General features: G+C 40.7%; 2 protein-coding genes across 2 annotated transcripts; both read right to left on the bottom strand.

Annotated features, from left to right (window-relative positions):
- Positions 1-4,752: 4,752 nt before the first annotated feature.
- LOC122076505 (AAA-ATPase ASD, mitochondrial-like) lies at positions 4,753-6,767 on the bottom strand. Its single transcript, XM_042641817.1, has one exon. It carries the CDS (start codon positions 6,610-6,612, stop codon positions 5,047-5,049), a length of 1,566 nt encoding a protein of 521 aa, XP_042497751.1. The 5' UTR covers positions 6,613-6,767; the 3' UTR covers positions 4,753-5,046.
- A 3,942-nt stretch (positions 6,768-10,709) lies between these two features.
- Positions 10,710-12,579, bottom strand: LOC122076504 (AAA-ATPase ASD, mitochondrial-like). Its single transcript, XM_042641816.1, has one exon. The coding sequence runs from the start codon at positions 12,349-12,351 to the stop codon at positions 10,867-10,869; it is 1,485 nt and encodes a 494-aa protein (XP_042497750.1). The 5' UTR covers positions 12,352-12,579; the 3' UTR covers positions 10,710-10,866.
- Positions 12,580-13,396: the final 817 nt, after the last annotated feature.

Here is a 13,396-nt window from a genome sequence, read left to right as displayed (position 1 = left end):
CTATTACAAGATCAAATTTTAGGGCCCGTTTGATAACGTTTCAAGAAACGGAGTAAAAAGCGTTTGATAAAACTGTTTCATTTCACTTATTTTCAGAAATAGAAATAGAAATTTTTACTTATTTATGGTTCAAGAAACGACCTAGGCGAAACAAGTACAACTTGTTTCGCCGTTTCTGGAAATGACTTGTGGCCATTCTTTCATTGGTTACTATTGACTTCTAAAAACATGACTTATCAAACACCTTCAATTCCGTTTCTGTTTCTAGAAACGGAAATTTATGTTTCTGCCGTTTCTTGAAACAGAAACAACAGAAACGTTATCAAACGGACCCTTAGTTTTTGAATTATCAATTTTTGGGGTTTAGATTGCTTCTTGTCGATTCTTGCCAATTCCGATTAAATTGAAATTGATCGAAATTTATTGAGTTTTGAAGTAGTTAACAAATTTAAAGAATCATGTCTTGTACCAAAGACTTAATTTCTCTTCCATAATTGATGATGTGGATCCATAACAATCAGTAGACTAGGCATGGGAAGCAAACTATTTGCAATCTGGTTGTTTGAACCAAATTGTTTAAAAAATGTAATGGCCTTCTTCTGGGGAGTGTTCCTAACCAATGGATGATTTGGAAAAAAACTACATCTCCATAATGTAACTTCCAAGAATGATTGGAAAGTGCTTTCTCTAATCTGATTTTGACATTAGTATTTCCCAATTGCCTATCATACCTTGTGAAAGGTGATCTCTACTACACAAGTTCATAGGTGGCAAACATCTAACGTTGCTTTGAAACTTGACATATTAGTTCTCTAAACATCAATCATTCTGCATTCCTGTTAGTTCCCAAAGCCACCAATTGATCCCAAACTTGTTGCCGTTGGGATCTAATTAGGTCACCAAATACACAAATAAGAAATAAAAAAAAGATTTGCCAATTTCATAAGAAGTGATAGTATCCAATACGTAATTAGAAGTATACTAGAAATCCACCTTCATACTTGGGAGTGCCAAACCACGAGAATGGAAATAGATCCTCTGCACATTTGTTCACCTAGATGTACATAAGAGGATTACACTTGTCCTTTCTGCATCCATATATATATTCTCCTTCACCATATAAATGGCAAGAAATGGGACATAAGAGACCATGACGAGATCCCTGTAGCGCTTGCAGAAGGTTAGTTTGTAGTAGTGTTTTTCATCGGTGGCACTAAACACCCCGTATGAGTGGCTCAAGATGTACCTAATGGAAGTCAAACTTAGGATATCCAAGTTTACGGCTCGTACCAAGTCCGTTGCTCACCAATTGCACTACCTCCTTAAGTTAACTATCTCTATGCATGTAATACTTATACATTTTTAAAATCGAATGGTTGTAAAAATTTAAGGCATTGAAGAAGATTAGGATCCGTATTTCTTGCTTCCTTGCATCCTCCTTGAGTGTCACTTGTATACGAGCTTCCTAGTTTCTTGTATGTGGGGTTAGAGCTAGAGTACAAGACTTGATGCTACTCTTCCATCCTCTAAAAGTCACTTCAATTATACCAACAACTTCTTTTATATTCACCCGAAAAAAGAGTTTGACCCTTCTTTTTTCCCTGGCATTTTAAAATCTGCAAATCACCCATCTGTTTATATATTAATCCATCATCCTAGTGATGAGTTTGGATCCGCTATACATACAATTGCCTAACCGTACATGTGAGAAGCCTATACATATCCCACGTTTTGCTATTACAAGTGAAGAAGGGATATATTTGAAAATAAAAGAGATAAGTGTTGGATCCTCATATGTATGATAAGGTGATCGTATGTACAGGCAACGGATCCAAATCGCCCCAATGACTGCCCCATCACCCTTCCTCGTTGTCTCATGCTCTCCTTTTTTGCATCTGCTATAGTGCCACACTACCCATTTTTGCGTGGCTCCCCACCCTCATCCAATCATTGTTCTTGGCTGCACTTGAGTATTGCACTGCCAATTTCGGATCTGGATCCTCTCCTGGGCGCAGATCACCTACGTCTTACTCATAACTACCTGGGTGATCGAAACATGTCCAATTGGTGATTCAACAACTCTGGGCTCTGGGCACGACGCCTCTGTTTTGCCTGGTAGAAGCACAGTCGTTAAATCACTATTTGGACATACGCCTGAATAGTTATGAGCGAACCAGGGCAATGAGAGCTCAGGAGAAGAGCCAAATCTGTCAATTTCAGCATTATTTTACATTTCATGAGATTGGGCAAGTCATTACTCCCAACGTCTACCCCTACCCCTACCCCTACCCCTATGTGTCTGGCTATTGGGATCACAGTACTCCCCCATAGAAATTATTTCCCTTAAACATAATTTACCCCTGTGAATGCAAGTCCTCTAAGGTATCTTAACATTCAACATTTTACGTACAGGAAGTTTTATTTGGTAGGATTTATTAGAAGCAAAGCTTTCTTCTAATTGATGGTAACATTTCTCCTCCGTTTTTTGGGGCTTTTATATGTGAAGAAATATTTTCTTTGCTATTTCTTGCCGGCCAAAATATTATTTTATTTCCCAATTAATAGTCTGAAATGAGTCAATGTGCCACTAATAATTCAATATGCCTCAGAAGTGAACAGTAATACAATTCTAATAATGTATAAACAAAGAGGATTAAAGAAAATAAGCAAAGACCAAAGTGCAAGTTTGTCAAGAATCATCTTACGTAGATTATATAAGATAAAGAATAATCATAAAATCTGACAGGTAGGCCATTTCTTGCTAGGTTAACAGGCGCTTTATTTTTATATAGGGGTAAGTTTTTTCTCCGATTAGTAAATTTCCTTGTAGGTTTTTGGAAAACTTGTATAAGGGAGATATAGTCATTTTTCAAACTCGCTGAGCACTCTTTACACTAATCTCATTTGTTATTCTCACATGAGATGAAATCTAAAAATATAAGATTTTATGGCTCTCTTGCGAGATAGGAAGGATTTTACCTCACATCCTATCTCACCTCACATCTTCTATCCCTTGCTCATAAGTGGAGCGAGAAAATGAAGATCCGAGCTATGTGTCACAAGATTGATCAAAAGAGAATTAGAGTGATTTACATCAACCTCCCCTCTCATTTGCTCAAATTATATTATCCCTTCAAAATTGAAAAATTACATTTAAATCCACCTAAATTAACACCGGGAGAAATGTTAGTTATTTTAAATGGAAAAGACGATTTCACTCCCTTTTTCTTTCTTCTTCTTCTTCTTCTTTTGCCAAAAACCAGTTTCAGTATATATAGAATCACCTTAAATTTCAAGATAGCTCTTGATAATGAACAAGACAAAATATGACTGCCGATCGGAAAATCCATGAATGCCCTGTTTGTTTCAGAGTTTTTGGGTCTTGTCAAGCTCTTGGTGGGCACAAGAAATCCCATCTCTCTGGTTCAACTACAGCTACAAATACTGCTAAATTTGCAGACAATTTGATAGATCTTAACCTCCCAGCTCCGATTGACGATGACGATATAAGCCAAGTTGAACTCTCCGCCGTCTCAGATGCAGAATTCGTTGATCCGACCAAATGACAAATGGTGGTGATTGGATTCGGTGCCATAGGATGTGGTATTACAGTGGAAAAACTCCAAGCTCCTAACGCAATTATGAGGTAAAGAGAAATTCCAAACCTTGTGTCTTATGGATGCTATCTATGATTATTTTTAGGTTAGTTGAAGAACTGGGTCAAAACTCAAATTTGGTCTCTGTATTTACAGATTTTTCTTTATATTTCTCTTCTAAAAATCCATGCTTTTTTTTCCCCATTCTTCTTCCTCAAAGTCTGGCGTGCGGTTGATTCTGTCACTTCCTGTTTGTCCGAGATGGGTGTTCGAAATGGCAATGTTGTCCTTCTCCTTTCCCCCAATTACATCTTCTTCCCAGTAATCTGCCTGTCCGTCATGTCTCTCGGTGCCATTATCACCACCACTAACCCTCTCAACACCCCTCAAGAGATCTGCAAACAGATCGCTGATTCCAAACCCATCATGGCCTTCACCACTCAACACGACAACTTCACCACTCAACACGACAACCTCTCCATCAAACAGGCCAAGATCGTCTCCTCGCTTGTAAATATGATGAAGAAGGATCCGAGCGAACTCGGAAACCGAGTGAGACTAGACGACACAGCAACGTTGCTTTACTCATCTGGCACCACCGGCGCCAGCAAGGGCGTCGTTTCGTCGCATCGGAACCTAATCACGATGGTCCAGATGGTCCTGAACCGTTTCAGGTTGGAAGACGGAGAGCAGACCTTCATTTGTACCATCTCCAAGATATGTGCTTTTCCTTTTTTCTTCTTTTCTGACTCTGATGTAAATCCCTCCCAACCTCAGTAGGGATTTGGCCAGAGATGTGAGCTGCTGGCAATGTGTTGTCACTGCACTTCTGAAACTAATTTTTGACAGAAGCAGAAGAAGAAGAAGAAGCAGAAGAAGGAGGAGGGATAAAATCGTCTTTTTATCTTAAAAACTAATATCTTTCCCACGGGTGTTAGTTGAGATAGATTTAAACGTAATTTTTTTATTTTTAGAGAGATGATATAATTTGAATAAACGACAGGAAAAGTTAATGTAAATCATCCAAAGAATTATAAGGAATACAAAGAAAAGACTTATTATATGTGTCGACGTACTGTCAGTCGGATGGCTCTCTCTCTCTCTCTCTGTGCTTATTGGTTATGTTGTTCTTAATGAGTTTAGATCAGGCCACGTCTGAGATCCATTGTACTCCCCTTTTGTACTGCCATTAAAAGTATTTAAAAGTGCATTTGTTGAAACAAAAAACACAAAAAAACGTCATAGTTAGAAAAATCACCTACCTCCTACTCTCGAATCTCGAATCTCGAATCTTGACGACTCCTACCTACGTGGGCTTCCTTATTAAAGAAACAAAGAAGACTGACCTTGAGCCCATTCAATGTTACATCCCGTCCAAATCTAAATTCAAACACGGCAAGAAACGAACGGTATGTAGTCCTAAGCTAGTTGGTCCGGTCTGGTTCTCTCTTCAAACCGCATCGTTGTCTTCCAACTGGGTTGACTCGCCCTCCTTGTCTTCACCTCTGGATTCCTTCTCTTGTTCATCTTTGGTTGTCCTCGAAGACGCCTCCTCTCTGGTTGCCTCCGCTAATGCTTCCTCTGCCTTTACTCTCGCTTCTTCTTTAGCCACTTGGAGAGCACGGATCAGTGCCTCCAGACAGTCCTCCTTGGCATTTTCCCCAAAGGATTTAGGCATCAAATTCTCTGCAACGTCGGCCGGAGTAATCTGGGTGTCTTTAATCAACTCTTGAATCGTCTCGAACAGAGGGTGTGAATCCAGGTCCAGATAATTCTTGGCAAAAACCTTGAACCCTTCGAAGCTGCAGTAGGACAGCTCGATATGCTTGTCCATCCGACCCCTCCTAATGAGAGCAGGATCCAGTTTCTCCACATAGTTCGTGGTGAACACGATAAGCCTCTCTACTCCGCAGGCAGACCAGAGCCCATCTATGAAATTGAGAAGGCCGGATAGAGTCACTTTGCTCTCCTTTTCCATACTCCTCTCCGCTTCCTTTTTAACGGCTGCTGCTGGGCTACCTTCCCCTTCCTTTTTCTCTTTCTCCTCCTCCGTCTTCTTCTTCTTGTTCGTCCTTTGGCCGGTGAGATCGAGGGAGCAATCAATGTCTTCAATCACGATGATCGACTTGCTACTAGTCTCGATCAGAAGCTTCCGCAGCTCCGTATTGTCCTTCACGGACGTTAATTCGAGATCGTAGATATCGTAATCCAAGAGATTAGCCATGGCAGCAATCATAGAAGACTTACCAGTTCCGGGAGGACCGTACAGCAAGTAGCCTCGCTTCCAAGCCTTACCAATCTTCCTGTAGTAGTCCTTGCTGTTACTGAAGTTAATGAGGTCGTCCATAATCTCCTTCTTCTTTTGGGGCTCCATCGCCAGAGTCCGAAACGTGGCTGGGTGGTCGAACACCACATGACTCCACGCCGATTTCTTGTAGCCGTACATACTAAAGCTTTCGCTCTTGTTGTTGGTGTGGAGCTTCCTTTGCCGGTTTTTGACTCCGACGGCTTTGCCTTGTTCCATGATATGGTTGAGGTAAGAGGCGGTGACGAGGTCTCTGTAGCGCTTGTGAAAGGTGAGAGTGTAGTAGCGCTTGCCGTCGGAAGGAGGGTAGAAAGAGTATAAAGGAGTGTTGGAGGAGGTCATGTTGGAAGACCACAAGAGTTTGACGCCTTGGAACTCATCGGTGACCTGCTCGTGTTCATCCATGCTGAGTATGAGGTTACGGGTATTCTCGCCGGCATCGGCCTTGAGACGCCTTGCCCGCTTGGAGGATTTGGAGCTGAGGTAGGCTTCGATGGTGGAGTAGACCTCACTGCGCTTGAAGCGGTCGGCGGTGTACTCGTGGAAGGCGATGTGAATGTTTGGGTAAAGGAAGGGTAGGAATCTCTGGAAATATTTCCGAACGTAACCTCGGAGTTGGTAGGGGATGTACTGCTGGAAAATAGCCCACCCGAACATGATAGCCGCAGCTGTTGAGCTTATGCTCGTCCATAACTCCCCCCACTTCATCATTTCCTTCTTCTTTTTGAGGAAAGTTGTTGTGGGTGGCCACTAAAGCAAGCTGCTTCGTTTATATAGAGTAGCGAGAGGAGAGCAACTACTAGTCTACTGAAGGTAAAAGAGGTGAACCGTGAAGTGGTTAGGGTGGTGTTTCCTATCATCTTCCTATCTTCGTTTTGTGTAGATGCTTGGAGTTTCTTGGATGTGGGGTCAATTCTATGCTGTTCTCAACCTACCAATGGAGGAGGAAGTTTTGCCATATGACTTCTAGGAGGGACGATAGGTGTGTTTTATCGTCTACGGGAGACTTCAGGCAATTAGGCGTTCTTGACTTGATACTTGCTTTACAAGGAAGTCGTTTGTCCTTATGGGGAAGGCGTAGGACCAAATGGCGTGCATCCTCATCACAGGTTGAGTCATCCTCTTGTGTGTCCGAGTGAGTATGTCCTACAATTATTTGGTAATCTTGCATAAGCGCTGATACCAACTATTGTAAAATATAGAAATGCTTCAATAAAATTGAAGACCAATGAGATATATCTAACAGATCACCAATACATAATTGGTCATGTAGGCCGGACACACTGATTGGATAAATTTTTTTAACATAAACGACTAATTAAAACCCCTGTGAACCCGGTCCCTGTGGCAGTGATTTGGCACAAAAAATAATTCATCAAGTTGTATTATAAGTGTTTCACTATCTAATGAAACAATAATTTTCAACATTTACCTAAAAGTAGGGGTGTCAACGGTCCGGGTTGATGTGGTTTGGGTTTGGTTCCACAGGTTTCGGTGTGACTTTGGAACTGACCGAAACCGACCCATTAAGGATTTATCGGTTTTGGTCCGGTGTCGGCTTCGGTTTGGTTTGGATTCGGGTTGGTACCGGTTTGGATTTATCAGGTTCATTTTGGTTTGGATCGATTTTTTAAACCGGTATGTTGCCATTAGGAAACAACCAAATGCTGAACTGCTGAACTTCGGTTTCTTAAATCGATTTGTAACCAGGTTGGTTTTGGTTTTTGGTCTAGTTTGGATTCGACTTTCCATACAAATGTATACAAAACTATGCAAATTTTGATTTTTTTTAATGAATTTTGGAGTGTTTCGGTTTCTTACCGGTTTGGTTTCGATTTGGTTTTGGGTTCATCCGGTTTTCGGTGCGGTTCGATTTGGTTTTGGGGTTGCAATACTCGAAACCAAATCGAACCAATAAAGCTTCAATTCGGTTCGATCTGGGTTATTATCGGTTTGATCCGTCCGATTTTACCCGTTCGATTTATGAATTGACACCCCTACCTGTAAGCTTTATTAGATAAGATTTTTTAAAGGCATAGCTTTCCAATTCACGTACACATTCGCTTTCCAGTTCTTAAAAAAAAACAAAAAAACAAAAAACAAAATAAGCAAAAAAAAATTCCCTTTTCATAAGAGGAAAATGTACTTTTTCTATTTCTTGCGGGCCGAAATATTACTTTATTACCATATTTTCTTTGTGCTGAACTAGGGTGTCAATTTGGGCCAGGTTGGTCTCGATTGGGTCTAGCGGGCCTCTGTCAATAGACATCTTGCTTTGGCTTAAGATTTTTCACTTGTCTCCCCTCCCCCTTAATTTTGATGAAGCCTATATCTTTTGTTTCTCCTTTCCCACTTCTTTTACTATACCATTCTTTTCTTAGTATGTAATTTGCCCCCACCCCTAGTTTTTTTCTTGTATCCCCCTTGATGGTTGTTTTGTCCTCTTCCTTTGGTTCTTCATTTGTCTGGGCTTTGGCCTTTGGATGGCCTATGGCTTGGCTTTGTATTTCCTTTTTTCTTTTCTTTAATATATTTTCATTCACCCTAAAAAAAAAAAGAATGAGTCGGTCTGGATCGGTATCATGTTGGGCTTAGTTGGATTTTGGGTTTTAATCGGGCTTCTCCTATTCAGACTAATCAAGCTATAATTAGGCTTTAAACGGTCTTTATTTTTCTTAATTTAAAATACTTTAATTTATTTTGTTAAATCATCAACAATTTTGAAAATATAATACATTTAATTACATTCAATGATTGAAAAAAAAATATCAATATATACCCTATTCTATCCCAAAAAGACTAAAATATACATATAATTGGTCGTGCTAAACGTATTGGTCTGAGTAGAGCTTGTGAATGGCCAGGGCCGGTCGGAAGGCCTATCGGGCTTACCCTTTGCACCATGTACTATTTGTTTATAAATGAGCCACGCTTAGGCCCGACACGTTTGATAATTAGTGCAAATTGATTGGTCTTTAAATGGTCAGACCCGATCAATCCAATCGGTGTGGGATTGGGATTGGCACCCCTAGGCTGAACTCTGAAATCTTTAGTATGAGATTGAAGTTCCTCCCTCCGTTTGGGGAGATGAGAAGGGAATCAAATCCAGATCCTCTCCATTGATTGACGTTCAAACCACCCTTCAATCAGATACATACATGCCTAAAATAGCATGTCCCCAAATGTTGGAATAAATCTTATGTCTAATTGGAAAGTTGCTAGAGGGAGCAGTAGCTGGAGGGAGGATGGGGGAGTGGGGTGTCGAGAGTGAAGGGTGGAACTGTAGGAGATTTGTCCACAACCACTAGATCCACATAAAATTGAAGCGAATGGGAGGATTCCTAAAGGGCTTACCTACACCTCCCCACACCAGGCAATCAATGTACTAGCTAAGGCCACTTGTTCTTCCACTACAACTTTTGTCTTGGTGCGACTCCACTGCTACTAATATACAAGTTCATACTCCAACCATAGTGAAACAGTGGGGTGCAACCTACTGATCAGCTGCTTTGGTCTTTTGGGTCCATAGGAATGAGCGTAAAACAGGCCCTAAAATAGTTATATTTAAGGTCACTACCCTCGGGTATCTTTTCACTTCAGAGCTCAGTGCAGTGAGTCAATTCAGGGTATTAGATAGGTGGTATCGGTTATATTGTATCAGCATCAGTTGAGATCAATATCGATAGCAATATCAATTTCAATTTCAATACTTGATTGATCTTAAGTTAGGTATTGGTATCTGATCAATGATAAAATTTTAGAAACAATAATAATAAAAAATAAAAATAGGGATAAAACCGACCTATCGGAATCATTTGGTGGAGTACTCAACCTTAGTTTGTCATCCTATATCTTCTAATTCTCATTCTTTGTTTCCTATTTATAAGTTCTTGTTTCTTTCCTCACACCCTCACAAGCCAACAATAAGAATTAGGTAACAAGTAACAACTGAAAAGCATGACATGAATGGTTATATGATTGTGATAATTTATAAAGGATTGAAGAAGACGAACAAAGGCTCAAATGACCGGTGCGTCAAGAATCACCTTTACTTACATGGATTATATAAGATGAAACAAATAATTTTGAAATTTAATGTTCTTCCTGGATCAATTTTAATGGATGGAATTCTTTTTCTATCTATTTCCATGAGTTTGCTTTTCAATTTTAAATCCTTAGAGCAATCGAGACATGAAAAAATTAGAAATCGGTAAATATTTTATGAACATTCTCTTGAGTCTTTTGTACGACTCTGATACGTCCACGGATCTCAATATTCTCCCATATATTTGTTGCCAACACTATCAAATGAGACACCAGTCAAAAGTCAACAAAATGAATAAACTCAAAAAAACTTCCAGTCCTAAGAAAGTAGAAGATCTATTTCTATTGTTTTTATTCCCTTAATATTTCATTTTTTTCTTTTAATTCTAATCTGCCAAGTCTATGACCTTTTATTCATAGTAGTCTTACCCTCTTACTTGTCAAAGTCTTCTAAATCTTTCTAGGCATCTGACCCTTTTCCCAGAACCTTAGAAAAAGGTCTCACCCCATAATTTCAATTAAAGGAGGTCATCATTAGCCTTTAGTCAACCCCAAAAATCATAAGTCATTAAAATCTGCCAGTCACCCCATGTACCAATCTATTTTTCATAAAACTTGTTATAAACTCAACATTTAGCCTAATTTCTTATAAATTTTTAGTCCTTATGTCTTTGCCATCAAGGTTTTATCAGGATTTGATTCAAAAGGCCCAAGAATAAGATTGGGGACAATTGGGATAGAATAAAAAGAGCATAAAAGGCAAATAAGAAGAATCCTAAATGATAATGAAAATTCAAATAATAAATGAGGGAGACAAAAGGAAAATCAGAGGAGAATTGTATGAGCAAGAAGAAGGGGAAAAAAATATCCTCCGCTGTGATCTTCTCCTCAGACCGTTTCCTTGTTATCTAATTGGGTTGATTAGGCCTCTGTCAACGATTCCTTCTCTTGTGCTTCTTTGGTCGATTTCGAAATCTCCTCCTTTCTTGTCGACTCTGCTGATGCTTCCTCGGCCTTCAGCCTGCTCGCTTCTTCTTTAGCCAATTGGAGAGCACGGATCATTGCCTCCAGACAGTCCTCCTTGGCATTTTCCCCAAAGGATTTAGGCATCAAATTCTCTGCAACGTCGGCGGGAGTAATTTGGGTGTCCTTCAGCAACCCACGAATCGTCTCGAACAGAGGGTGTGAATCCAGATCCAGATAATTCATGGCCAGCACCTTGAACCCTTCGTAGTTACAGTACGACATCTCGATGTGCTTGTCCATCCGACCCCTCCTAATGAGAGCAGGGTCCAATTTCTCAACATAGTTTGTGGTGAACACGATAAGCTTCTCTGCTCCGCAGGCTGACCAGAGTCCGTCTATGAAGTTGAGAAGCCCAGATAGAGTCACTTTGCTCTCCTTATCCTTACCCTTCTCCGCTTCCTCTTTAATGGCTGCTGGGACACCTTCCCCTTCTTTGTTCTCTTTCTCCTCCTCCTTGTTCTTCTTCCTTTGGCCGGTCAGATCAAGGGAACAATCAATGTCTTCGATCACGATGATCGACTTGCTACTAGTCTCGATTAGAAGCTTCCGCAGCTCCGTATTGTCCTTCACGGAAGTCAATTCGAGATCGTAGATGTCGTAATCCAAGAGATTAGCTATGGCGGCAATCATAGAAGACTTACCAGTTCCAGGAGGGCCGTAGAGCAAGTAGCCTCGTTTCCAAGCCTTGCCAATCTTCTTGTAGTAGTCCTTGCTCTTACTGAAGCTAATGAGGTCGTCCATGATATCCTTCTTCTTCTCCGGCTCCATCGCCAGCGTCTGAAACGTGGCCGGGTGCTCGAAAACCACATGAGTCCACGCCGACTTCGAGTTATTGGTGTAGAGCTTTCGCTGCCGATTTTTCACTCCGACGGCTTTGCCTTGTTCCATGACATGGTTGAGGTAAGAAGCGGTGACGAGATCCCTGTGTTGCTTATGGAAGGTGAGTTTGTAGAATCGCTTCTCGTCGGAGGAAGGGTAGAAAGAGAAAAAAGTAGTCTTGGAGACGGTCTTATCGGAAGACCACCAGAATTTGACGCCTTGGAACTCGTCGGTGACCTCCTCGTGGTCGTCCAAGCTGAGTACGAGGTTGCGAGTGTTCTTGCCGGCGTCGGCCTTGAGACGCTTGGCGCGCATGGAGGAGTTGGAGGTGAGGTACGCCTCGATGGTTGAGTAAACCATGCTACGGCTCCAACGGTCGGCGGTGTACTCGTGGAAGGTGATTTGAATGTATGGGTAGAAGTAGGTTACGAATCGATGGCCGTATTTGGTAAGGGATTCTCGAAGGGTGGAGGGGAAATACTGCTGGATCATAGCCCAGGCGAACATTATGGCCGCGGCTGTTGAGCCTAAGCTCGTCCATAACTCCCCGTTCATTATCATTTCCTTCTTCTTCTTCTTCTTCGCCAAGGTTGCTTCTCCTCTTATAGAAAGTGGGGACTACTCCAGAGGTGAACAAGCAGCGTCAGGGCAGAACGGGTGAACTAGTGAAGGTAGCGTTTCCTCCTTCCACACATCTTCGCCAAGGCTCGCAACGTGATGTGTCCTACGCGTATCCAACGTGTAGAAATGCCTTGAGCTGTGTGCAATCATTTTGGACTCTCCAGACAATGTGTTACGCCACAGAATAACTCAATTTTTCTCATTTGCCGGAAAGGAGTATCGTATCCAACTTCTACTCTCTTCATACGCGGAGGCTTATTTTGTCATAAACTTTTTGTGTAGGATGGTAGGTAAGTGTCATTGTCTGGTGGAGATTTTTAGGCAACTCGGCTTGGTTTGGGGACTGCTTTAGGAGGAAGGAATCTGGTTGACCAGTTGAGTTTTGTTCTGGATCGTCTCTACTGTCAGGATTGGAATATTTATGTAGGTTCGTGAACACAAGGATCGATCTGATTCAGATCAGCCATCTGGATTAGCCTTTATTGAATCTAATTTTGATTGGCAGATTTAAAATTGAGAGGTCATTGTCTTTCACTTTGTTTTTTTAGTAGTTTTTGAAATGACACTACTGTCCTCATTTGAAATTGATTGTGTCATGTCGAAAGGGTAAAAATGTAAGATAAATTATAAAGGTATCAATAAGAAATTTCTTTTGCTTAAACAAAATTTACCCTTGTGAATGGAAATACCAAAGGTTGTGTTTGGATGCCCCAAAAAAAAAAAGTAAAGAGAAAAGAATTTTGAAAAAATAAGAAAAAAAATCTTTTTTACCTATTATTTGGCATGAAGAGAAGAAATTAAAATACATATGAAAGAAAAAGGAAAAAATAATTACAATAATTCCTTACACCGTAATTCACCTTCTCCCTCATTAGTTTTCAACATTGACACCATCTTGGGTATAAGTATTCAAGACACATGGTTGGAATCTTGCTTAGACTGTTGCATTTCAGTCTTTAAGATTTGAGAAACAATTTATGCCAAA

Source organism: Macadamia integrifolia, chromosome 4 (assembly GCF_013358625.1).
Source record: "Macadamia integrifolia cultivar HAES 741 chromosome 4, SCU_Mint_v3, whole genome shotgun sequence".
Taxonomy (NCBI): Eukaryota; Viridiplantae; Streptophyta; class Magnoliopsida; order Proteales; family Proteaceae; genus Macadamia; species Macadamia integrifolia.
Note: the sequence above shows the minus strand (reverse complement) of the source record. Positions and strands in the feature narration are given on the sequence as shown.

Bases quoted from the DNA above. Each gene is read 5' to 3' on its own strand.
- LOC122076505 (XM_042641817.1), bottom strand. From the start codon at position 6,612: ATGATGAAGTGGGGGGAGTTATGGACGAGCATAAGCTCAACAGCTGCG.
- LOC122076504 (XM_042641816.1), bottom strand. From the start codon at position 12,351: ATGATAATGAACGGGGAGTTATGGACGAGCTTAGGCTCAACAGCCGCG.